This window comes from Podarcis muralis, chromosome 13 (genome assembly GCF_964188315.1).
Source record: "Podarcis muralis chromosome 13, rPodMur119.hap1.1, whole genome shotgun sequence".
NCBI lineage: Eukaryota > Metazoa > Chordata > Lepidosauria > Squamata > Lacertidae > Podarcis > Podarcis muralis.
The window spans coordinates 30,247,112-30,272,499 of NC_135667.1; the positions used below are offsets into that span (position 1 = coordinate 30,247,112).

At 46.4% G+C, this 25,388-nt stretch overlaps 1 protein-coding gene across 1 annotated transcript; it reads right to left on the reverse strand.

Moving 5' to 3' along the window:
- Positions 1–4,736: 4,736 nt before the first annotated feature.
- LOC114582571 (keratin, type I cytoskeletal 19-like) lies at positions 4,737–13,194 on the reverse strand. The gene is made up of 7 exons (XM_028703683.2): positions 12,384–13,194; positions 11,365–11,447; positions 10,537–10,693; positions 9,699–9,860; positions 8,815–8,940; positions 6,895–7,121; positions 4,737–4,883 (listed from the first exon to the last, which is right to left on the reverse strand). The coding sequence occupies exons 1-7, from the start codon at positions 13,122–13,124 to the stop codon at positions 4,754–4,756; spliced, it is 1,626 nt and encodes a 541-aa protein (XP_028559516.2). The 5' UTR covers positions 13,125–13,194; the 3' UTR covers positions 4,737–4,753.
- Between the last annotated feature and the right edge of the window lie 12,194 nt (positions 13,195–25,388).

Genomic DNA, 25,388 nt, shown 5'->3' on the forward strand with positions numbered 1-25,388 from the left:
GCGTGAACATCTCTACACTGTATGTTTGTGAGCGTTGCTTTTGACCAAGATGCTAATGAGAACGTCTCATAGCTAATTCTGCACTTATTGGCAACCAAGCTGATTCCTCCAGGAAGCACACAATAAGAGTGATGGTTATCTGATGTAAGAGAACTTGTGGTGACCCCGGGAGTGCATCACACAGCGCTGGATTGTAATCATTTAAGAGTATCAAACATTCTTAGTACAAATACCTGCATCCTCCAACTGGCATTCCTCCAACCCAAGCAGTCACGGCAGACTCGCCCTACTGTTATATAATCTCCATGACAGAATAGAAAAGCCTCGTGTTAGCAGAGGGGCGGTAAAGTGGAGGTTCTTTAGAGGAATGCAGGGCTGAGATATGAGAGGATTCCACAGTTTACAAATGTCTGTTTATAGCAAGGGCGGGTAACTTCAGACCGGAGGGTCAAATGTGGCCTTCTAGGTCTGATTCCAGGCTGCACACCCTTCTCCAGCCATGCTTCGCCACACCCTGCTTCAGATCTTTACCCTGCCTGGGCTATGTCCTTCAGCTGTCCTAAGGCCTCTTTCAAGTGATTCAAGTGTAGAAACCTCTGGCTTCCATGTGGTGGCTGGCCCACGGCCCACTGTACAGAGATAAGGGCTGTATACACATTATACCTTCAAAGTGCATTTCCCCCCTTAAAGAATTCTGGCCACTGTAGTATGTTTTTAGTTCCTGGGAACTGTAACTCTGTGAGCGGTAAACTACAATGCCTAGAATTACTGAGGGAGGAATGTGCCTTGAATGTGCTTTAAAGATATGGTACATATCCCTCAACTGTCCCGGTAAAACTTGGACATCCTGTGGGGTTTTCCACATAAGAGCATGGTGGCCATTTTGGGCACCATGATCTCACACGATTTTGTGCCCCTGAAATAAGGCTGCTATCTTGCATGGTACTCCCAAAATGCCCGTTTTTGGGCACCATGCACAAAAATGTTTTTTTCCGGGGCTGTGGTCTCATGCAGGTTACATGACTTGCATGGGAGCAGGGTCCTGGAAGATGGCGTCCATGTTTTTCGTCGCAACGTGTTGGAGGGTATGGTAGTGTGTATGCAGCCAATAATTACTGGTAAATGAGTTGCTTTGCCCACTGCTTGCCTCTGGCCAATACCATCCCTGGGCAGACAGCCCCTTGAAGGCTGTCTGTGACACAATGTGGACCCTCTTCTTGGTGTATAAGTATCATAAATGGATAGGATGGAGATGTGGCAACAACAAAAATGGGCATATGTTGACTTCAGAAGAAAAACAAGAAATCTGGTTACCTGGCATTTCAAGAGATCACTTTTGATCAGCTCTTGCTTAAACGTAACTTGGAAGCTAGCAAGATGCTTCTCTCAGGGATACTGAGAGTTGGTTAACAAGACAGTATTTATCACATGGGAGGGTGAGGGCTCTTCCAGACTATTCATAAACTAGCCATTGCTCAGTTATTGTGGAGGATCTTTCATCTGAGTAGCACAGTGGACACAACATTTTGCAAAGATATCTGAGAGCTCACATGACTAAGACAGAGCCTGAACTGTCAATCTGGAAACCCTTTCTAATCAAATCATTGTTGTGCACATGCTGGACCAGATGTCTGAGATCCAGCCAGGCCTCAGCTGTCAACATTTCCCTTTTTTAAGGGAAATTCCCTTATTCCGAATAGGATTCCTTGCAAGAAAAGGGAAAAGTTGACAGCTATGAAACATAGAAACATAGAATTGTGAGCCAGGCTCTTCTGGAGAATAAATTGAAGGATTTCCTTGGAAGAAAAGGAAAATGTCAATCTGAGTGCCTGATACTTGTATGAGAAAAAGCACTCATGGGAGCTTGGAAAATTCATAAGCTTCTCAGTGAGGAATGAGACAATTAGTCACTATCTCTTAGAAATTCTGAAGTCTGCCTGATCTGTTTTGGGAGGTCTATCTTGCTTCCAGCTGGAAACTGAACCAGCTAATGTAGGGGTAGTGCGTTGTTGTAGCACACCTACACTCAGGGACGGACATACACATGCCTGCACAGTCATACACACATGCTTCCGCTAACACACAGGCATGCTTATTTATACACATTCAAAAACACACACTTGACTTTGTACCCTTTGAGACAGCAATAACTTTAGTCCAAGTGATGAATCGGAAGAATATGGTAACTTAATGTGACTGCTGCCTGCATATGTTGTCTAAGAATGTAAGACCATAAGAAGAGCCTTGCTGGATCAGACCAAAGACCTATCTCAGGTGTGGAAAACCTTCCCCCCTGATGTTGCTGAACTACAAATCCCACAAGCCCCAGCCAACAAGACCCAATGGGTAGGGATGATGGGAGTTGTAGTTCAGCAACATTTGGATGACCACAAGTTCACCACACCTAACCTATCTAGTTCAGCATTCTGTTCTTGCAGTGACCAACCAGATGACTCTGGGAAGCCCAGAAGGAGGACATGAGCACAGTAGCCTCTCCCCACTCTTTTTCCCAACAGCATCCTGCCTCCCATAGTGGAAATAACATATACCCATCATGACTAATAGCCAGGGATGGTCTTATTTTCCATGAATTTGTCTAATCCCCTTATAAATTCATCCAAGCTGGAGGCCATCAGTACATCCTGTGGTGGCAAATTCTGAAGCTTTTATGAACTGTGTGAAGAACGTACTTTCGTGTGTCCTGAAACTCCCACCAGACAGCGTTAGCTGTGTTAGTCTCTTGCCGTAATGATTTCGTTAGTCTCTAAGGTGTTGTTTCCCCTACCATTCAGCTCGACCTTTCACTGTCATGAGGAAGAGAGAAAACCTCCCCATCCACTTTCCCCACACCATGGATAATTAAATATACTGGCAGGGAGGGCTCAGCATTCTCCATATGATTTTTAGAAATGTTTGGATGAGGAAAAAACAACAACAATTTTGTACACAGAGGCCTTGGGTGGCATCAAGAGAAAAGCAAGGGGTTTATTTATTTTTTTGGACTTCTTTTGTTTTCGGTGGTCAGCAGGTTGCCAACCACGGCACTGACGCATGATGGGTGAGAAACAAGAGTCTGGGCAAATGGCATGCTGCAAAATAATGGGGAAGTAGATTGGAGACAATGAAGTAGGGCATCTGATCAACTTTGAAGGATACCGCTGGGCAGATGGACCAACAACAGCTTGGATTAACTACTTCTTGCGGGCAGCATGCTCTCTGCCCATTCTCTGGCAGTTTTCTAGAAAAGATAAGGAAAAACAAGATTGAATTATTATGGCAAAAAAAAGCATCAATGGTGCTGTCCATTACGATTCCATTCAACAGAAAACATTTTAAGTTCATGTACACATAATACATTTTAGATGACGGCATCATTCAGCAAATCAGAGATCCATTACTATCCAGTTGTAGGTGTTGTAAAATAGTTCATAGCATGCCAGTCTGTGACCAGGCAGTTCACCCATGTGGTTCTTGCTATGCCCCCATCACCACTATCTCTAAGACACACATAACTATCTTGGAAAATAAAATAGCTGCACAGATTTGCAATAAGCTCAAGGTGTAGTTGTGCGAGTTCGAATGATTTTCTTCTCCTACTCGCTTATTCTCAAAGACGGCTCTGCTCCATAAAGCCCAGAAATTCAAAAACTCTTGAAACTATGATTGGCCCATTTAGAGATAGCATCTTTTTATAGCTCTGAATGCAAATGGGGGAAAATGCATATGGAAACTAGGCTTTAGAGCAGCAGATCCTAGACCTTATCCAGTGGACCAGGAATTGTTACTCTAAGGCAGGGGTCTGCAACCCGCGGCTCCGGAGCCGCATGCAGCTCTTTTACACCTTTGTCGCGGCTCCGGGGCAGATACTAGCGAGGGGAGGAGGCGCATTGTGCGCCCCGACACTCCCCACTGTGGCGGGCGCTGTACTGGCTGTGACATCACATGGGGGCGGTGCGTGCGTTAGTCACGCACCATCCCGACGTCACCTTCCCGCCCGCTGTCAGATCGCGGCTCTGGAGATATATTTGTTTTAAATGTCGCAATGGTTTTGCGGCTCCCAGTTTTTTCCCCCTTTGGAAACGGGTCCAAGTGGCTCTTTTTGTCTTAAAGGTTGCAGACCCCTGCTCTAAGGAAACCACGCGACTCAGTCAGCTGAGAAACTATCACTCAGTGGTTCAAGCATGTCAGCTCCTAGGTTTCTATAACTGCATATGTGAGATTGGGACTCCAGGGCTCCCTTCGCCAGCTTTGTTAAGAGACCAGTGCCTGAATTTGCTTATCTTCCTCTTTCCTTCCCATCCATTTTTCCTTCCTTGACATACTTTTATAATTGCAAGCCCACAGACATTTTACTTGCCGTAAATAATAAAACATACTCAGGACATCATAGCTCTGATCTTCGGCCTGTTCTTACACCACCATCTGCTTGAGCCTCAGTCAGAATTTCAACTCAATCCAGCCTTGATTCAAGAATCAATGGCCTTCCAGGTGTTGTTGGACTCCAACCCCCATTGGCCCCCAGCATGGCTAATAATCAACATCTGAAGGGCCACAGGTTCCCCACTCCTGATTTCAGTGCTCTTGGAGGACCTGGTTCTACCCCAGGCACCGCCTTTCTACCAGCACATGACACAGGGAACAAATGCTGCAGAATTCCCTCACCCACACCCCCATTTCCTTATAGGTGTTGGGGATGCAAAGGCTAGGACAGAGTGGGGGACATTTCTTACCTTATGCGTTCCGTTCCTGCGATCTAGTGGTGTAAGTGGCCCCCGTGGCAGGCATGACCTGCGGAATGGGTCACGTAAGTGTGGGATGTCCGGACTTCCCCAGATCTTCCACCTGACGTGCTGCTGGCTCTAGCTGCTCCTCCCCCTCCGCCACTGCAGAGAAAGAAGAAGAGTCTTGATCAGCGAGGCTACAAATCAATCCTGACAAAATACAGCAGCAGGGAGGCCCCAGCCCTGTGCATTGGTCATCAGCTGCTGTTCTATCTAAACTGAGTATTTCCTTATAAGATTGTGTGGGTGTAAGAATCACTTGCACCTGCACTTAAGCATAGAATTGTAGAACTGTAGAATTGTAGCATTGGAAGGGACCCTGAGAGTCATCTAGTCCAACCTCCTGCCATGCAGCAATCACCACTAAAGCACCCATGACAGTTCTCAACATCCACATCTCTGGTGGGAGATCTGATGCTTAGGGCACAGCTTATTTGTCTTTTTTTATTAACTTGCTTACATGTATTTTCCACCTTTTTCCCCATTGTGGAATCCAAGGCAGTATGCATGTATCTCCTCAGGGGTCCCCCATCCAGGTACTGACCGGACTCAGACCTGCTTAGCTTTAGCAACGAGGTGGCAAAAGGGTGACTTAAGATGACAGGCGACACAGTCCTGAAACTATTATGTAAGTCAACTTTCTGGAAACCTGATGCAAAGCACTCTGAGTTTGTCAAGGGGACAGCAGGCTATCTATGAAACTAAATCTAGCATCTGAAGCGTATCCTGGAGAAGGGGCACACTCATGTCCTAAAATGAACTGTGCATCATATGGACTTGATTGCACCTTATTACCTCCCATGACTTGGATACATGATGCTAAATCCTATATTCAATAATAAGGCAGCAACCCTATTCGATACCACGCTGTGCGGTGAAAAACAAAGTCCCTTTTTCACTCTGCGGCATGAAAGCATAGCAAACTGTCCATTGAAAAAGAGTGTGATCCTTTAATCCCTTCCTCCAAAGGCAGCATGGCAGCTGGATTTAGTCATGTTCCCTCTTCCTAACAGTTGAGCTGTAATCTGAAAATAATTGGGCAGTGCAGGGGGAGGATTTCCCCCCATGCCATTCATCTAATTATAGATTAAGCTCAGCAGTGGGGGAAAGGAAGCCAAGGAAAGTGGGAAAGGCCTGGGGAGAGATTAATGGGCTGAAAGAGGAGGACCCTAATATGATCCTTCTCATAGAGGTGACATAGATGCCCTGAAACTAATCAGGTTATAAGTGGTGAGGATTAACCCTTAACTCTTTGTTAAACGCTTGCTGTTCCTTCAAGGAGTTTAGGGCAGTGCTTTTGCCTTCACACACACAAAAAACCAGTGAGTTGGGTTTGCCTTAAGTAGGAACGGCTCACCCAAGATTACCCAAGCTGCTTCAGAGCAGAGCGAGGATTTGACTCTTGAGTTCCCACATCCAAAAGAACTAGTTGCTTTAATAAAAATAGCACTTAGCATTTTGTGTGTGTGAGAGAGAGAACATATTTCTATACAAATTATTCAGTATAGCTGAAGGAGCATCTCCACCTGCATCATTCAGCCCAGACATGGAGGTCCAGCTCCGAGGGCCTTCTGGCAGTTCCCTCACTGCAAGAAGTGAAGTTACAGGGAACCAGGCAGAGGGCCTTCTCAGTAGTGGCGCCTGCCCTGTGGAACACCCTCCCATCAGATGTCAAGGAAATAAACAACGATCTGACTTTTAGAAGACATCTGAAAGCTGTCCTGTTTAGAGACGTTTTTAATGTTTGATGTTTTATCGTGTTTTTAGTATTCTGTTGGGAGCTGCCCAAAGTGGCTCGGTATAAATAATAAATTTTTGCTGTTGTTGTTGTTACTTGACTGAAGAATTGCACTGCAGAATCAGCAAAGTGCAAATTTCGAAAAATGCCTGTGTTTCAGTTTTGAGAAGTGTGAATTGGGTAGGTTTGCCTGTAAGCGCACGCTGGCCTGAATTACTCCCCCATCCTTTAAAAAGTCCCTTTTGGAAAAGTGCATCTGTTAAGCTGCGTTAATCAGCTTCAACTGCACGAAACCACATTTCCAGTAGGCGCTTGAATCCCACCAGCAAAACATTGACGGTCTGGAGGTGACTGACGTCTCTGCATGCTACTTACACTATATCATGCTGCCCGCCCTCCAGCAAGCAGCGGTACGTGGCAATCTCCTGCTCCAGCCGGCTTTTGACATCGAGGAGCTCCGTGTATTCATGGTTCTGGCACTCCATTTCCGAGCGCAGCTCTGCCAGCTGCTGCTCCAGGCAGGAAATGCGCTCCTGAAGCTCGCCCAAGTGGTTGTTGTAGCGGTGCTCCGTTTCAGCCAGAGAGGCTTCCAGGGTGTCCCTCTGGGAAACAAAACAGAACCCACCATTTCTCTTTTTTAAAAGGAGTACAGTTGTGGAAGATAAGCATAACCATTGTGTTAATTACTACAAAATAAAAAGGGTTTAATTTCACTCAGCAAGGTTGTTGTGGGGATTAAATGAGGGGGTAACTGTGTACACCATTTTCAGCTCATTGGGGCGAAAGATAAAAGTGGAATGAATGAATGTTGCTTTTAGGCCCCATCTGCACTATACATTTAAAGCAAGATCATACCTAGGAATTATGGGGAGTGTAGTTTGTTGTGGGTGCTGAGAGTTGCTAAGAGACCCCTAGACCCCTCACAGTTGCCACAGTGCTTTAACTATCAACCCCTCTTCAGAGGGGAGGGGAACTATGGGAGGGGAATGGGGAGGGGTGGTCTCCTAACAATTCTCAGAACTCACAACAAACTACAGCTCCCAGAATCCTTTGGGGGAAGCCATGGCTGTTTAAAATGGAATCATAGTGCTTTAAATGTATGGCATGAATGGGGCTATACAGTGGTGCCTCGCAAGACGAAAAGAATCCATTCCGCGATTCTCTTCATCTAGCGGTTTTTTCGTCTTGCGAAGCAAGCCCATTGACAGCTTAGCGGATTAGCGCTACAGCGGTCTAGCGGCTTTCAGAGATCAGCTGTTAAGCGGGTTATCAGCGGAACAGCTGATAGGCGGCTTAGCACCTTAGGAAAAGGGGGGGAGCGGGGAAAAACCGCAGGGACACGCAAGATTTTTTCATCTTGCGAAGCAACCCCATAGGGAAATTCATTTTGCGAAGCGCCTCCAAAACGGAAAACCCTTTCGTCTAGCGGGTTTTCCATCTTGCGAGGCATTCGTCTTGTGGGGCACCACTGTAGTTGGCAAAAGGGAGGCAGGAGGGAGGGACACAGACTAGCATTAGAAATATTTCCTTGTTTGTTTGTTTGTTTTTTCATTGGGTTTACACTGTAAGAAAAAATCCATAAGTGAGCTGGGGTGTGAACATGGTTTTCCCCAGGCATAGGAAACTGGCTGCCAACCTGTCAATCACCTGATGTCACAGCTGATCACTGGGGCTTGCAAAGCCACATGCACTGCATGTCCCAATGATTAGCATAGTGTGCACAGGGTGATGCAAGCTTGCATCGGGTTGCCCTGTTCAATCTCAGCCACTAAAGCACAATGGCAAGGAAAGGGGTGGAGGAAGAGCAGGTGAAGCTGGATTAGAGCCTTCTCCAGGAATTCTGAAACTAGAGTCTAGAGCAGCCTTTCTCAATCTGTGGGTCCCCAGATGTTGTTGAACTATAACTCCCATCACCCCTAGCTAGCAAGGCTCAGGGATGATGGGAGTTGTAGTCCAACAACATCTGGGGACCCACAGGTTGAGAGCATAGCTGTCAACTTTTCCCTTTTCTTGCAAGGAATCCTATTCGGAATAAGGGAATTTCCCTTTAAAAAAGGGAAACGTTGACAGCTATGGTTGAGAACCACTGGCCTAGAGTAAAACCCAAGAGGGGAGAGCAGGGATGAGCACACCAGCTCCCCATCATCATTGTTCTCATTGCCCTCCTCCAGTCGTGGCTTGTGCCAGTTCATTGCATGAAGGCATGTTGCTGCCTGCTGTAGTTTATTGATCTCTGCCACCCCAACAGCATGCAGCTTCAATGATGCCAAAGGAAACTCTTGCTCTCTCTTTTACCAGGCTGCACTGGGCATCATAGTCGATCTCCAGGGCTTGCAGTTGGCGTCTCAGTTCCGTGACCTTGTTATTGCTTTCTTCGATCTCCTGGCTGCTGGTGGAGACATCACGATTCACCTCCTCAATCTGTAATGTGTGGAATTAGGGAAAGGATGAAGCTCAGCTTTGCACGCAAAAGGTCCCATGTTTGATCCCTGACATCTAAAAGCCTGAAGTTTCAGAAGAGCCATTGTCAGTCAGGCAAGACAGCGCTAAGCTAGACAAAACAGATGGTCTGGCTAAGTGTACAGCAGCTTCCTATGTTTCTCCTCACTGAGGGTATTTCTGGGGCTTCCTTCTAAATACTTCTAAAGGGGAAAGTACCCATGAAAGTGTCCCAATGAATGGAATCCTTTTTGGCAGCATCAGTTGCAGATGCAGAGGTCCTGATGCAGGTTGGGCCCAGAGTAAGGAGAGGTTTTACAACACCCTAAGCCCCACCCCTGAATTAGACTCCTGATCTGGACAGAGATTCCCATGCTGGCTATTTGTCCAAAAAGCACCTGCCCTTAAGAGTAGACCTGCTTGGCCAACATGATATGGTGGAGCAGTCTATAGAGAATGCATAATATCTGTAGTAATGTAAGAAATCATGAAAGGAGAGTGCTTCTGAGCATATTCAGAGTAGGTTTTCCCCCCAATGCTTACGCAAGCAGCCTACATGCAACTAGAAATAGGTGTAAATAGCTTCTCCATGTCTAGGGGTTGACATCCAAGCAGGCTTGATTTATTTGGAATTAACCACTGACTGTATCCATTGCACTTTTCAATTTTACTTGAATTCTTTTACAGTCCCCATTGTACCTCTGCTTTATGTATTATGGACTTGGAGGTGTACAGCTTACCTTGGATCCATACCATGCTTCGACCTCCTTGCGGTTGCCGTCTATCATTGCCTCATACTTGCACCTCATCTCTTCCAGGATCTTCCTCAGATCCGGTCCAGGGCAAGCATTGACTTCCACATTCACATCTCCGGTTGACTGGTTCTTCAGGCAGGTGACTTCCTGCAAAAAAAAAAGATTGCAAGCCAAATGAAGCCTCTGCCCACCCCCATGGCAGATTCTCACCTCCCATTTTCTACTATCCATTCTACCCCCAATGAACTCTCTAATGAGAACTATCGTGATAATAGAAGTCAATGAAGGCTCAAAGCAGGAGATCTGTCTCAAGAAGACAAGATGGATCCTCTCTGGACCAACAGTGAATGGCAGTGCCATTCTGGGGCTGTGCTGCTTCAAAATGCATGTGACTGAATACCCCTTAATATAAAGAGGCTCGTGCATTGTTGTGATATGTTAACTATGCAAGTGAAAGGAAGAGTCCCTAGGCCAGAGGTGGTCAGGCTGTGGCCCTCCAGTTTCCATTGGACTCCAACTCCCATCAGCCCCTGCCAGCATGTCCTGATAGCTGGGGGTGATAGGAGTTGTAGTCTAACAACAACTGAAGGGTCATAACTTGCTCAGTCCTGCTCTAGGCAGTTTTGCTAGGGACTGATGCTCTGCCAGTTAATAGATCAAAGTTTCTTCAGTGGCTGAAAATGCACTCAGCTATCCACGTCTTAGATCCAATCTACTCATTTTATAAAGCTGTGCCATGTTCAAAAATGCCCTTGGGATCAAGAAAGCATCATTCCACATGTTCCATTTTGACTTCATTAAAGGAGAAGGCAGTGTCCCTCACCTCCTCATGGTTCTTCTTCAGGCAACACAGCTCATCCTGCAAGTTCTCACACTGCACTTCCAGGTCAGACCTGCAGGCAGTCAGCTGATCCAGGATTTGATGCAGGCCATTGATGTCAGCCTCCACATTCTGACGGAGGCAGCATTCCGTCTCATACCTAAGCCACAAAGAGCAGAGCATGAGAATTCCATTATTCGTTGCTGGATTATTATTGTGGTCCCTCCTCAGGGAAGGCCAATTGTGATCATCACTCTTATAGCCTAGCTTTTCAGGAGGGCTGCTAGCTCTGATAGGCTTTCCCACATTGTGGGAAACGCATCTCCAACTTGAGATTGTATGCCACGGAGTATAGAAAGAGGAAACACGGGGAAATATCCAACAAACAAGATGATTTTGTTTGCTGATTACATTGTCAAGACTTGGCTTTGCTGCCCCAGGAAACGTGTTACAGTCCCCCTCATGTGTCTTATAGCTGGAATGGAGAAACTGTGGACTTCCACAAGTTGATGGACTCCAACTCCCACCAATCCTAGCTAGCATAGCTAAGAATGAGAGGTGAGGGGATCTGTAGCCCAGAAACTTCTGAAAGGCCAAAGGCTCCCCACCCTAGAGCAGAAATGGCCTTCAGTTCTGAGGAACACCATGTATTCCCGCAGAATAGACACTTCCAATCCCTGATGGCTGGAAGGACAAAACCCCCATCTTCAGACAGTCCCAACAGCAGATAACCTGAGCCACCAAGAATATTCCCTCACTCGAACAATGGGACCCCATCTAACGCACACATATTTGTTCCATACGCCCCCTTGTTTACTGAGAATTACTCACTTGGTTCTGAAGTCATCAGCAGTCAGCTTGCTGTTATCAATGCACAGCAGGAGTTTGTTGTTCTCCACGCTTGTACAAATGAGCTGGGTACAGAAAAAGTTAACAAGAGACCAGTTACCACCCCTGCATGTGAAGATCTAGTATTAAGATTCACAGTGCATCAATCCACGCCAGATGTTTATCAGCCTTACTCTATCTTCATGCCAGTCTTCAGACATTGTGTGCAACTGGTCCATAACAGTTCCATATCTACACACAGGTGAACCACAAGTCAGCAAGCCACCATGATCACAAGTGGGTAGTGAGGCAGCAGTGCTTACTTGACCTCCCAACAGATGAGTTACTGCTGATTGACAGGAAGGGGAGGGAAAGGAGAGACACGGTGGGGAGGTCACTGCAATGGAAGCACATCTACAAAGCCAATCCACACTCCTGACAGTGCATTTGTGTCATCCCAACCTCCCTAGCACATCATCCCACCTCCACTCCTTCTAGGTAAGCAGCAGCGACTCCACTTTCAGGAGGTCAGGTAAGCACTGATGCCCTACCACACAGTCCGCTACTGCACTGTGGGCCTAGCAAAATGCCATCCATGCAACCACAAACCACCCAAACTATACACAGGCTCCCCCACAGTTGGAATGATAGCAGTAGAAATTGCAGTGGAACATCATAGGCGATACACCAATATGAAATGAAGATAATAATCTTGTAGGATTTTTTTTTTAAGTCTTGCTGATTGCAGTTCTAGTTTCATACAGTCCACATCACACATCTGAACAAGCCTTTCAACGTTGAAAAATAGCAATACCAAGTTTTAAGGAAACAGAGTATCTACTGAATGAGTTTGGGAATTCCAAGAACAAGCTTAAGACAATTTCAGTCCTTTGTCTTTCATGAACTGACTTCACACCACTGTCATTTCAGTTCTGAGCTTAAGCCAAGGCCTGCTGTCTGTAGTCAGTTCAAAGGAAAGCATGCAAGAATGACTAAAAGTTGGCTGTCCATTGGCACCCTACCTGGTTCTTATAATCTTCAATTTGCTGGTGGTAATGGCTGTAGTCCTTGGGTTCGCAGAGCGGGCCTTGCTTGGCATAAAATTCCCGGATCCGACACTCGAGCTCAGCATTCTCCTCCTCCAAGCACCGGACTTTGTCCAGGTAACTAGCCAGGCGGTCGTTGAGATTCTGCATGGTCATTTTCCCATCAAGGTTAGAGAACATGCCTCCGCAGAAAGGTTCGCTGACCATTCCGCCAACTACCGTAGGACCACCCATGCCACCAACCATGCCGGCAGGAACGCCTCCAACCACGCCACCCATGGCACCAACCATACCAGGATGGGGGCCTCCGACCACGCCACCCATGGCACCAACCATGCCAGCAGGAACACCTCCAACCACACCACCCATGCCACCAACCATGCCAGCATGCCCACCACCAGTGCCACCAACTGCACCGCTCCTAGCCGCAACGCTCCCAGCATGAGAGCTGGCACTTCCCCCAAGATGTCCGCCACCAACAAAGGCCCCGCTGCAACTTCCGCTTGAGAACTGGCTTCTTCCTGCTCCGTAGGCACAAGTGGAGCCTCCTCCGACATGGCTCCGGCCAGAGAAGTTGGCTCTCCCGTTGCCTAGCCCGCAGGAAGTGTACCGTCCAGAGGAGACCGAGGAGACCCCCACCCTCCCTCCACCAAGGTTGCAGCTGCCGCTGCTGCTTCTTCCAGCTGTTAAGACGGTGTGCCTTGCGCTACAGCTCATTGTGACGGTGATGGAGGATCTCTAGTGCTAAGCAGGAAGCAAGAGGCACTGCTGGATGTAAAGTAAGACTGCTAGGCTCCGGGCCCCACCAGGTCTCTATTTATACTTTCTGCAGAGGGTGTCACCAGTACTGGTTGAGCTCCTTTTTTGCTTTGTGTGTGAGGTGGTTCCCCCCCCCTTCTTCTAAACTCGCAGCATTGGATACTGTAATTATCTGTGCCACAGATCTCCCAAAGGCAAAGATATAATGGGATCTGAAGAAGATGCTGCGCGTGTCAGCAGCTCTCTGGGAGGAGGAAAAAACCCAACGAGGAGTAAAATGTTGTGTTGTTTGTGAGACACACTTGGCAAACAGATTGTGGCACTGCAGTACATAATAGCCTCTTTTGCCTACAGGATGAAAAGAGGCTTTCCTGAGCCAGCCTAATTTTGTTCCACAGCTGGAATGCAATCTCGTCAATTTAAGGATGAGACAAAACAACTCAGTTTTCGAACTTTGATTGATTGAGTGTTGAAAAGCGCCTCCTTTTCACCGACGACGTTGACACCTCTTGAGAAATAGCTGCCTGACTTGATCTTGTTTGAAAAGGATTTCGTCTGCTGCCCTCAGTGATGTCATCAAGTTGACAAATTTGATTGACTGTGTGGTATTGGTGGTGTCGCTCTATTCATTCCGTGATCCTTGATTGGCTGGGCTCACCTATGTCCCAGAAGCATTGTCCTCATTCTCAGCCTCCCTGATTTGCCCCAGTAACTTCATTCTGTAGTCAGATATGATTTGCATATGTCACATTGTTGTGTCATTGTATTCATCAAAGGACTCCTGCTTTGCTAGGGGGGTCACTCTTACGACTCATTTAGGAAGGAGAAAGAAGATGAGACTGGGAGGGGGTGGCTGGTACCAAAGCTCCTGTAGCTAAGAAGGAACAATGTCACTGAATGGGGGCAAGAGGGGAGTAGCACATTTCTATTTTCCACCCAAAAATCAAAATCTAAGGATATTCCACACACAACTCTAGTAGAATTGAAACGTGACCCATTTTAAGCGTGAAAGCAGTTATGTTTCCCAATTCAATATATAGCTGAAAATTATTCGCTCAAATGCTGAATGAATATTCACAAATAATCAAAGGTTGAATGTGAATTTTTTACTCAGAATTTAAGCCAGTGTGGTGGCTTGGTTAGAGCAGCCTTCCCTAAACTGATGCCCTCCAGGTTTTTTGGACTGACCATTATTCATGTTGCTTAGGGCTGCTGGGAGATTTAGTACTAAACCAATAAAGGTCACTAGTTTGGCTAATGCTGCTCTAACCAGTCAACAACCCTGGCTTAAATTTAGTGTAATAGCTCTGAATTAAGTTTGGCCATATAACAATACAGAGGCTCTACATTTTACAGCCTGAAATTTAATATTGATGCCTGCTATTATAACTGGGGTGGCAAGGTGGGATCGTTGCCTTTTGGCAAATACAAATGTCAGTGGAATTTTGAACAATCTGGTGACTTTTCAGTATATATTAAGCATCAATATGTGCAGCAAATAATTTTGTGAAGCAAATTCATTTTGCTGGGTTGGGGGGGATGGTATAATAAGTTGCTATGGCATTACCCGATGTCCTCTCAAAGAAGCCCCCCACCACAACTTGAGTGGGACTGCATTATTTTCCATTTCAGTCCCAACCTTAGCTTTAGCCTTGCTAGTTCACTGTGTTTTTCGTTTCTCCATTTTCTCACTCGAGAAAATAATTCCCCAGTCAACATTTTTCTTGTGGTACTTCACGAGAAGGGTGTTGCCTGTCCAACGATGTTTGACTTCAGAAGTGTCTCTTATTTAGTTGCTTGCTGGATTTGGGGCTAGCTAATTACTCTGGTTATTAAATCTCATTCTCTCTACTGGCATAATAGCCCAAAGGGGCTGCTGATTATACATCTTCTGAGTCCTTTGTGGTACTGACAAATGTTTGCTCTTAATGAAATTGGAGTGTCTGCCATACGGACTTAAGTTTACCGCCCGCTTTCTGCACTTCAGGCCCAACACCACTAAGAGTTTAAATAGTGAAAGTTGAGGGCTCCACCAGTCTCACCACCCTCCTAACACTGCTGCCCATCCACCTGAAAGGCAAAAGTCAAGGAATAAACAGCTATTCCGTTCACTTAGAAATATTTTAGAGTGGGAGGAAATTAGGGTTCATTTTGAGAACTAGATGAAGTCATACATCTGGTGTCTCATAGTCCAATGGTACCAGAGCCTTCTAAGCTGAACTGGGCATTTTAAAGGTTTTTTGGTGGGGGTTTTTGGCATTCTGATAACATTTTCAGTAGAAATAAAACCTCATTTTTGAACAAACCAGTCTTGAGAGATGCTTTTTCCTAGGAAGACGTTTTGGTCTTTTCTCACTTTTTAATGAAGCTGGACAAATATGAACAGGGACAGATTTGATTCAGCAAACAACAACAACAGCCAGGAACTTGCTGTATTCTACAAGAGAAATTGTCAGAGAAAATGTTGAGTCATTACTTTTTCATTATTTGCTTTAAGTAACAATAGAAAACCACTACAATATTGCCAAGGTACAGTAAAGACAGTATTTACACGCATGTTGAAGGCACTGTTGAAAGACTCTCCAGCTGGAAAAGGAACAGGAATGCCTAGCAAATAGCTTGTCGCTTGGAATCGCAGGTGGGGAGAATCAGCAGCGGGTTTTAAAGAAGATTTTCCATCTGCACAAATTCCCTGCCAGACTTTTTGAAAAGCCAGATTAACACTAAGCGCATTTCGCTCCTTGCTTACACCTTCTACCAGTGGTGGCTTGTCCTGTCCTTAGAAAGCATTGGTTCAAGAGGTTTCCCTATTTCCCCATGCTTTCTATGCAGGGGTCCAAGCAGCTTTCCATTTGCCCCATCACTGTCTGTGGGGGGGGGGGGGGGGGAACCCTCTTTACTGCTTAATCAGAGCAAATGAAAACTCAATGGACCTTTGCTCTGATTCAGTGTTAAAGAACGGGTTTTTCCCAAGGGGAAGCGATGGGGCAAAGAGAAGTGTGGACAAGCCCTCTGTTTATTAGAACTGAGTTCACACCATTGCTTCAGGTGCAACCAACCAGTTTGTTAACCTTTCTTCATTAGGACAACAGTGTCTGTTGGAAACCCCCAAAGCTAGCACACAGGTACTGCCTGGGCAGATGGTATAGCTGGTTGACTCATCCGAGGCTAAAGCTACTGTAAACTGAGTTAATTACCTCAAGCCTTGCTCATAGAAATGGCCCAGAAGCCTGGGGTTTATTTCCAAGTAATGATAAACTTCCATCCCAAATCCCTTTTAATATACTCCTACCAAGTCTGTCTATCTCCCTACGCTTTCACCCCAGCCGGTGCAGAAGGAAATTAAAACTTAAATGCCAGCTTCAAAGGAACTGGGTGCCTCAGCGAGAAACCCTGGGGTCACATCCTCAACCGGCTGAAACTCTTAACTTCATGGCATTTCCTGGTTTGCAACACGTTCCCGGCTGCGGAGGGGACGTTTTGGTTGATGAGATTCTCAAAATGTGGGGTTTGCCTTGGCACAAGGGGGAAATGGACAATTGCCAGGGGAAGAACAGCTTCCTCCTGGATATGCTCCTCCCAGCTGTCCCACAGCTGCTTGGCGCCATATGTCCGAGTGAACCCGGCAGCACCTCTAAACCACCACAGATAAGCCTCCACTTGCTCTCATTTGGAAGAAGCTCAACGTTTTCTTTAAAAAAAAAAATATTTTCAATGCAAAATTACAACAAAAATTACAAACACTGAATCCAAAATAAAGCAGTACAAACAAGAAAAAAACCACAAGAGAAAAAAGAACAAAAAACAAAAACACATATCTACAAATAAAACCATATCATCATTCTAATCATTACATACATATATTCATACTGACATCCTTCCTTTGTTCTAAGACCTCAAATTTTTTACTCTTTCTAAATTGTTGTGTCTAATGTAGATTACCTCTATCTTTAAACTTTTTGCACCATTTTTCTCTTTCTTTAACCCTGCAAAGTTTCATTCGTTACATACCGATATACTTATTAAAAGAATGGGAATGTGCTAAAGGGTATATGAAAAAACATTGTTCTGGAGTAAGTAGCTCAACGTTTTCATGGAGGAGAGGGCTTTCAGTGGCTACTAGCCATAAAGGCCATGTCCTGCCGCTACAGTTGGAGGCAGCAACACTTCTGGAAACCAATTGCTGGAAACCTAGGAGGCAGAGAATGCTCTTGTGCTCAAATCCTGGTTTAAGGCTTCCCACAGGCATCTGGTTGGCTACTGTGAGAACAGTATGCTGGACTGGATGGGCCATTGGCCTGATCTAGTGGTCTCTTTGGTTCTTCTCCAGCTTTCAGCACCCTGACCTTCTGCTCTCTGGGAGCCTCCGTGCAGTGGTATAGGAAGGGGGGTGCGGTGGCCCTCACTGAGAGGAGTGACAAAATAGCAAAAATATGTATTTTTAAAATATATACGTGGTACCTCAGGTTAAGAACTTAATCCATTCTGGAGGTCTGTTCTTAACCAGAAACTGTTCTTAACCTGAGGTACCACTTTAGCTAATGGGGCCTCCTGCTGCCGCTGCACCGCCAGCACACAATTTCTGTTCTCATCCTGAGGTAAAGTTCTTAACCCGAGGTACTATTTCTGGGTTAGCAGAGTCTGTAACCTGAAGCGTCTGTAACCCTAGGTAAAAGGTAAAGGTAAAGGTACCCCTGCCCGTACAGGCCAGTCTTGACAGACTCTAGAGTTGTGCGCCCATCTCACTCAAGAGGCCGGGGGCCAGCGCTGTCCGCAGACACTTCCGGGTCACGTGGCCAACGTGACAAAGCTGCATCTGGCGAGCCAGCGCAGCACACGGAAACGCCGTTTACCTTCCCGCCAGTAAGCGGTCCCTATTTATCTACTTGCACCCGGGAGTGCTTTCGAACTGCTAGGTTGGCAGGCGCTGGGACCGAACAACAGGAGTGCACCCCACCGCGGGGATTCGAACCGCCGACCTTTCGATCGGCAAGCCCTAGGCGCTGAGGCTTTTACCCACAGCGCCACCCGCGTCCCGTAACCCAAGGTACTACTGTATTAAAAAATGGGCTCATAACACTTTTTTTGAAAAAATAACTTCGGCACCCCCCTTCCTATGCCACTGGTAGCTAGGTGAGGCAGGGGGCATTGGGTGCCACACTGCGGGGACTGCAGCATGTCTGAGCCATGCATCTCTCCTGAGGGGGAGACAGCGGGCGGACTACCTGCAAGCTCCACACTGCTTTTTTTTAGCAGCGTGGGGCTTGTGTCTGCCTGCAGGACACGCACGCCACACCGGGCACCTGGGCGGCTAGCTACGCTGCTGCCTCCATGGTGCTCAACTTAAACCCAGAGCCTCTCCATGTTCATAAAAACCACCTAGGAAAAGTATGTGGTGGGGTGACCCTTATTTAAGACTGGTGTAAAACTAAAAAATTTCTCAAGGGGAGTAGTGGGGAAAAGAGAAGTGTACATCAGAGTGGCAGAAAATGGTTGACAAAAACACAAGACACTTCTAGACAACTTGCTGAGCATAGAACCTGATCCATTTGCAGGGAGTTTAGATGACGTTGACTGCTTATTGAACATTTGTTCTGATTTGTTTGTGGGGAAGTTAGATGCCACTGTGTCAAACAAGTCTCATCCCACACTTTCCAGTGCATTTCCTGTCACTTTCCTTGCTGCAGAAAGGCTGATCTTTGGGGGAAGAGGGTTCCTTGTGCAAGAGCTCACAATTAACTTTCATGGTGCAGCCTGAATTTGCCAGTATATGATTGAATCCCACTTAGAAATTGTGGCAATGCCCTAAGAAGTCTTTCTTTGTTTCATCACAATTTCTCTCCTCCCCGCTTCCACTTCATTTTAGAGCACTTTTATTATCCTTGTGTGTTATGTTTTTGAGCATCGCCGCTTCAACACAATGGCAATCATTGTAACTCAAGCAAGGAATAACACAAATAATCCTCTTCTTTTCCTTCTGCAAAGAATAAAAAGCATCATTTCTTATCTTTCTACATGCTTAAAAGGAGATATGGAATTTATGACACACAAGCCCTTCTCAGTCTCTTGTTTTCTGACTTGATGAGAGATTAACGTTAATTACTGCTTTGCTAAATAACAGAGTCCAGGAAAAGAGGTGTGTAATTTTTTGGAAGAATTATCTTCCTAAAGCTCATTGCCCATGGTTTCCTGCTGAATCAGGAATTTTTAGTTCAGCACTAACATAGATTTTCTGATAATTGAAACAAAATGCTGTCACAACACTGTTAGTAATACTCAACAGCAAATCCACCAAAAACAATGAACTTAACTCCATTGATTCTAATGCATCTCCTCTGAATATGACCAAGGGATTGTCCATATTTCCTCTTGCCCCATGCCTAGAAAGTGCAGGTCTGAGAGGTTTTCAACTTTTCCAGTGCTTTCTAGGCACAAGTCCAAGCAGTTTTGACTTTGCTCAGGCGCTTTACTCCAGAAAACCTGCTCTTCAGTGCTAAATCGGAACAAACAACAATCCACACAAAACCTGATTGCTGTTTGTTCTGATTCTGTGCTAAACCATGGTTTTCCCAGGGTACAGCTGCGAGGCAAATGGAAGTGTGGATGAACCCTTAGTTGTTTGCCTTCAAACCCTTGAACATGGGGTGGGAAAGCTGTGGCTTTCCAGGTGTTGTTGGACTCCAGCTCCCATGAGCCCCAGCCAGCATGGCCAGTGGGCAGGGATGGTGGCAGTTTCCAGCAACATCTGGAAGGCCACAGGTTCCCCATCCCTGTTCAAAAGAGCCAGTTCACTTGCTTCAGTTGTTCTTCAGTTTTGATAGTATAGCTTGTCTTGTTGTGGACTTTAAGCCTTTGGAACCACAGCAGACAAGAAGTAGCAGAGCTTTGCCCTGGTGAGCCTTCCTAAGTCATCAAAACAACTTCTCAAGCCATCTTGAACAGAAGGTATTAACTTGCAACGTTGATGCTTTCTGCAGCTTAAGGGCAAGTTAATGAATCGAAAAGGGAAAGGAGTGGGGTTACGTTTATTCGCGTGTAGCTTTCCTTTGCAAAAACAAATACAAACTGACTTGCAGCTAAGTTCTAAAACAAGCATGCATGTGAGTGGTTGTGCTGGACTGTGCTCAGGCCACGAGAAAAGAAAATTGCAGTCTATGTGTGCCAAGTGGCAGCCATTCATCTGTAGATTCCTGGGTTGAACCCAAGCATTAAGCACATAATTTGCTCTGGATGAGCTCTGGATATACCACTGGAATTATAATATTGCTAATGACACTTTTTCCTAGGGAGAGGGCAAGGTGTAACAGTTCAGCTGGCAGATGAAGTCAGCTGCAGATGTAAAGGCTCCATAGCAGGTAGGCCGGTCCAGATTCCTGTTGGAAACTGTGGAGAACCACTGTGAGTAACTGAGGAGAAAATACGGAGCTGGTTGAGCCAGTGGTCTGACTCAGTATGAGGTAGCTTCCTATGAGCAGCAGTGCCAATGGAGCAGGACAGCAGAGCTGGCTTAACACATTTTGGAGTGGCGTTCATGAGGAGTTAAGAATTGTTCTGCTGGATCAGGCCAATGGCCCAACAGCATCCTGTTCTCACGGTGGCCAACTAGATGCCTGTGAGAAGCCCACAAGGAGGACTTGAGCACAAGAGCACAATGTGTAATAATGCTCTTTACCATACAAAGGGAGGGGATAGCATTTAAAGCATGGGTAGGCAAACTAAGGCCAGGGGGCCGGATCCGGCCCAATCCCCTTCTAAATCCGGCCTGCAGACGCTCTGGGAATCAGCATGTTTTTACATGAGTAGAATGTGTCCTTTTATTTAAAATACATCTCTGAGTTATTTGTGGGGCATAGGAATTCCTTCATTTCCCCCCGGCCCCCCACAAGTCCGGCCCCCCACATATAGTCCGGCCCCCCACAAGGTCTGAGGGACAGTGGACCGGCCCCCTGCTGAAAAAGTTTGCTGACCCCTGATTTAAAGTAAGTGAAGTGACATCTGTAGAGAGGGAGTCTGTCAGACAAGTACTTCAAAGTACCACTGCCTATTGATCCACAACTGAGGTATTTAGGGACATAACAATACATTCAAATCTAGGGGGTGTCAGGGAAAAGGCTGCCTCTCCCCCCCCCCCCCCTTTGGCCGTGCATCAGCAGAACATAGCAATTAGAGTCCCTTACCAGTTAAGAGTGTTTAATGATCAGAGAAAAAGAACAAAGCAGCCATTCTCGGAGTGAAGGTGCTCCCTATTAAGTTTTCCTCCTACTCCCCCCCCCCCAAGTCCTCCCCGTCAGTTCCCCTTCTCACAACCTGATCTTGCAACCAGTGAGCCTTCTGCATAGCAACCTTATCAGCTCTTCTTGCTGTTGGAGAGAGAGGCTGGACACTTTCCAGCGAAGGGGAGTCAGTTATCTCTCTCTCTTACCTGTTCTGCTTCTCTTAGCTGTCCCCCATTCAGCTCTGCCCAGCTGTGGTTTTCCAAACTATGTCCCTCTGCAAACCAAGTCTCTAAATCTATACAGCGGTACCTCATGTTGTGTAACTTCCAGGTTATGGAATCTTCGGGTTACGGCCGCGGCAACCCAGAAGTGTATATTTCCGGGTTTCGCCGCTCGCGCAAGCACATGCGCAGAGGCACTCTGAACGTGCATGTGCAGAAGCACTCTATCACACCACATACATGCGCAGAAGCAGCACCTCAAGTTACAGACTTTTCAGGGTGCGCACAGCACCCTGAAACAAATTAAATCTGTCACCAGAGGTACCACTGTACTGCTCCACTGTTCCTGGGCAGCTTCAGGATCCTGGTCAGGAGCAGGAAGAGGGGGAGGTTCCCACCATTCCTCATCAGAGCTGTAATCCTCAGTCTGGTCTCTGACAGGGACACATTTAAAGGGGGAAAGATCTAGGACAACTGTGAGATCGGAAGAGTTTCTCTCCTACATTGATGGGGGACAGACCAGTGCAGATACACATTTTGTTCTGGTGTGGACAAGCCACTGATTGTCCACCGTGGATCTGTTTCACCTTATGTTCTTGATTAAGCCTAGTTGCCTTAGCAACTGCAGCACTTTACCCTTTCATCCTGGCCACCTGCCTCCTTTGAAGCAGTTTCCACAAGTTGTGGTGCAATGCAAAAATAAAACAAAATGCTGAGTCGCAGGGCTTGTTTTGCCATGGGTGAAAATGTTCAGGAAGCACCACTTCATTCCTGTTTCAGCTCTGCACTTAATCTGATCTTTTAGAACATCCCAGGTGTAGCATGGCAACATCCTAGGATCTTCCAGATCTCATCACTGCCCCAGAGAATCAGAGGCTTGCAGCTTCCAGCCCCTCCTATCCTTCACTGGAACTACTTCAATTGTACACAATTTTTGTGTCACTATCGTCCCTTGTCCCATGCATAGCTGATGCACTGGTGACAGAGGAAACACCCTCTAATTGTTTTGCAGTTCTTGTCCAGCTGGCTTTCTAATCTCAAGCTCACCCACTCAGAAAATATGTTAGGAGGAGGATTTCAGCCTCTGATAAACAGAGTTTCTGGCTCCAAAGACACCAGTAGCTTTTAACCTGATCCTCATGGTTCAGAGAGCAGAGAGGCCTTGTTGGCAAGCCTAACAGGACCCAATGGGAGGCCCCATGAGATCTCGAGATACTGTGTGCAAAATAATGATTGCCTAAAGCTCACCCTTACTAGTTCTGGTACTCAAAAAAAGTGGAGGGTGCTCAAATTGGGGAGGGATGAACTTGCCAGCCTCTACCCCATGTTCCCACAGGCACTGGTTGTACCCATTCTGCCCCCAGCATCGAGCAAGAAGGCCTTCAGTTGTGTGCCCTTAGGAGCCTCCTTCTGTCATGGCTTTGGACCACCTCTCCTCTAGTAACCACAGTTCTGAGGAAGAGGGGGAGGAGGGGGAGGAGAACCCACCCCCAGGTCTTTCCTGTTTGGGACTGTTATCCCTGGAGCCTGCATCCCCTTCTCTGAGACTGAAGGAAACATTGCTAGCAGATGTTGATGGTTGGTCTATAGACTCCTCAGGGGATCAAGCAATCCCACAGCTGGAAAGTCCATTACCCCAAAAGGAGCTAAGAGGAGTGGCCCTTTAAATAGTCAGGAGGCTATTGACTCACTGGGTGGGGCCTCCAATCAACGACTCCCTTGCGCTGCTATAAAACTCAGCCAAGTCTTTGTTGAGACAACTTGGATGGTTGGCCTCAGCTCTCAGAGAGCTATTTGTGGTGCTGAACCCAGACCTTAATCACCCTCCAAGGGGCTAACCTTTGCCTTGCTCCTCTGCCTGGACAATCAGCAATGTCTGACCTCTCCTTGTTTGGCCGATCACCCTCCTGGGTGGTGGAAGTCCCTGTGGACTGTGACTGATCAACATGGGACAGTTGGGGGAGTTAAATGGGGGTGCCTGGTGTGTTCACCTCCTGCTCACTTTGAGCTCCATGAATTCTTTTTGAAGGCCTGAAGGGGGCTGCTCTATCACTGTTAACTGCCCCACGGCATCAGGATGAAGCCAGCTGAGTCAGGGCAGTTTTACTTGGTGACATTTCATTCAGTTATTGTTTCCTTTTTATGAGGTCTTGTTAGTGCCATGATTGGCATGAAGTGTATAACAGAACATGACCTTAAGAGAGAACTTTTAATGGGTTTTTCCGCAGGCTGGAGGGTGCTACGTATGAGATGCAAAGGCTATGGGCTTTTCCACAATGGTTGCAATTAATAGATTGCAGGGCCATGGACCTATTCACCCCATTAGGGAGGATAATAAAGGCAGGCTTCAATTTTACTGGCCTTGGGCTTGTTCTCTGCTGTTCTTCAGTTTTGTCAAGGACATAGGCTGAAACGATTTACCTTGTTTAGTGTTTCTTTTCCCGACTGTCAAAAACTGCCTTCCATTTTTTGGCACCACTGATGTTGTCTTTGGGCTGCCTTTGTTCCCCCATTGCTATTTCCCTTTATGGTTCTTTCCCTTCATAGTACTCAACCTCATCTTCCTTCACTGCTGATGTATTGGCTGTGACAACCCATGTGATTTTGTTGATGATGTTACAGAGTGGATGGCAACTAAGGTCAAGGGTGGTGAGGGAGGAGGAAGAGAAGAAGAAGAAGAAGAAGAAGAAGAAGAAGAAGAAGAAGAAGAAGAAGAAGAAGAAGAAGAAGAAGAAGAAGAAAGGAAATTGTACCAAGAAGCAATAGTCAGGGGAATAAGCAACGCATTGAAACAATGTGAATTTGAAGAGCAATTCAAGTTGAATAATTTCACTTTTTTGTTAAAAAATGAAGTGCCAGTTCTCATATATTTATAGAAGTGCCGTGGGTGCCAGCCCAAAAGTTCCAATACTCCATACTAGGGAGTCCTGTCACAAAAAAATCCCTGACTTCCCCATTTTTTGGTGGATTTTTTCCTCCCCCTGGAGAAATCCAGTGGAAATGGTCAGCACACTTTCTCTGCCCACCAGCATGTTTTGAGAGGCCATTTTTGCTGACCACTCTAAAAGATCCTGCTTCTGCTACCCATCTCTTGCTTCCTGCACCATGGAGGCCTCCAGCTCTGCCATTTCACTGTCCTCTGCTGCACTTTTCCCAGTTATCTTCAGTAATGTGAGCTATGTGTTGCGGGGAAATTTCTGTCTCCACCACCTCGTTCCTTGTTCGTTCCTTTGATGTCCAGGCTTACCTGTCTGCATTGTTCATATCGAGGGCACTGTTTCACCTCCAGCAAGGCAATCATCATCAGTTTAATCACCATTTCTAATGAAGCTCAAGCTCCTTTGCAGTACTCCAGCCCTTCAAAGCATTGCTTAGTACAAATGCTGGTTAACCACAAGGTTTTGATGTTCTCGTTTTTATGCCCTTGCACTTTCTCCTGACCACCACATTGTTGCACACACAAGCAAGTAGCTCACTTTCATCAAAAGGCTCCGTCAGTCGATTTGGCTCAGCAAGTTGTCATTCAAAAGTCCTTAGCCTGATGTTGGCAATACTTGTGCGGTTGAATTTGAGGAATGTTGATCGTGAAGCTTGGGATTCTGATTCTGGCAAGACACCCATGGTGGTGAAGTGAGGTGTGGCAAGACAAGTTATCACAGAAAAAAACCAAAAAAACTATGCACTGAGCAGCCAAGGGAAGCATCCAGTTATGCCAACCCAAAGTGGCAGGAAACTGTCACATGAATCCTCCCAGCCAATCAGGAGTCTAAGGAGGCAATGCTAAT

Excerpts from the sequence above, each read along its gene's own strand:
- LOC114582571 (XM_028703683.2), bottom strand. The coding sequence starts at position 13,124 with ATGAGCTGTAGCGCAAGGCACACCGTCTTAACAGCTGGAAGAAGCAGC. Across the intron at positions 11,448-12,383 it reads TTGAAGATTATAAGAACCAG|CTCATTTGTACAAGCGTGGA; the intron begins GTAGGGTGCCAA and ends TTCTGTACCCAG. Across the intron at positions 8,941-9,698 it reads AAGCATGGTATGGATCCAAG|ATTGAGGAGGTGAATCGTGA; the intron begins GTAAGCTGTACA and ends CACACATTACAG.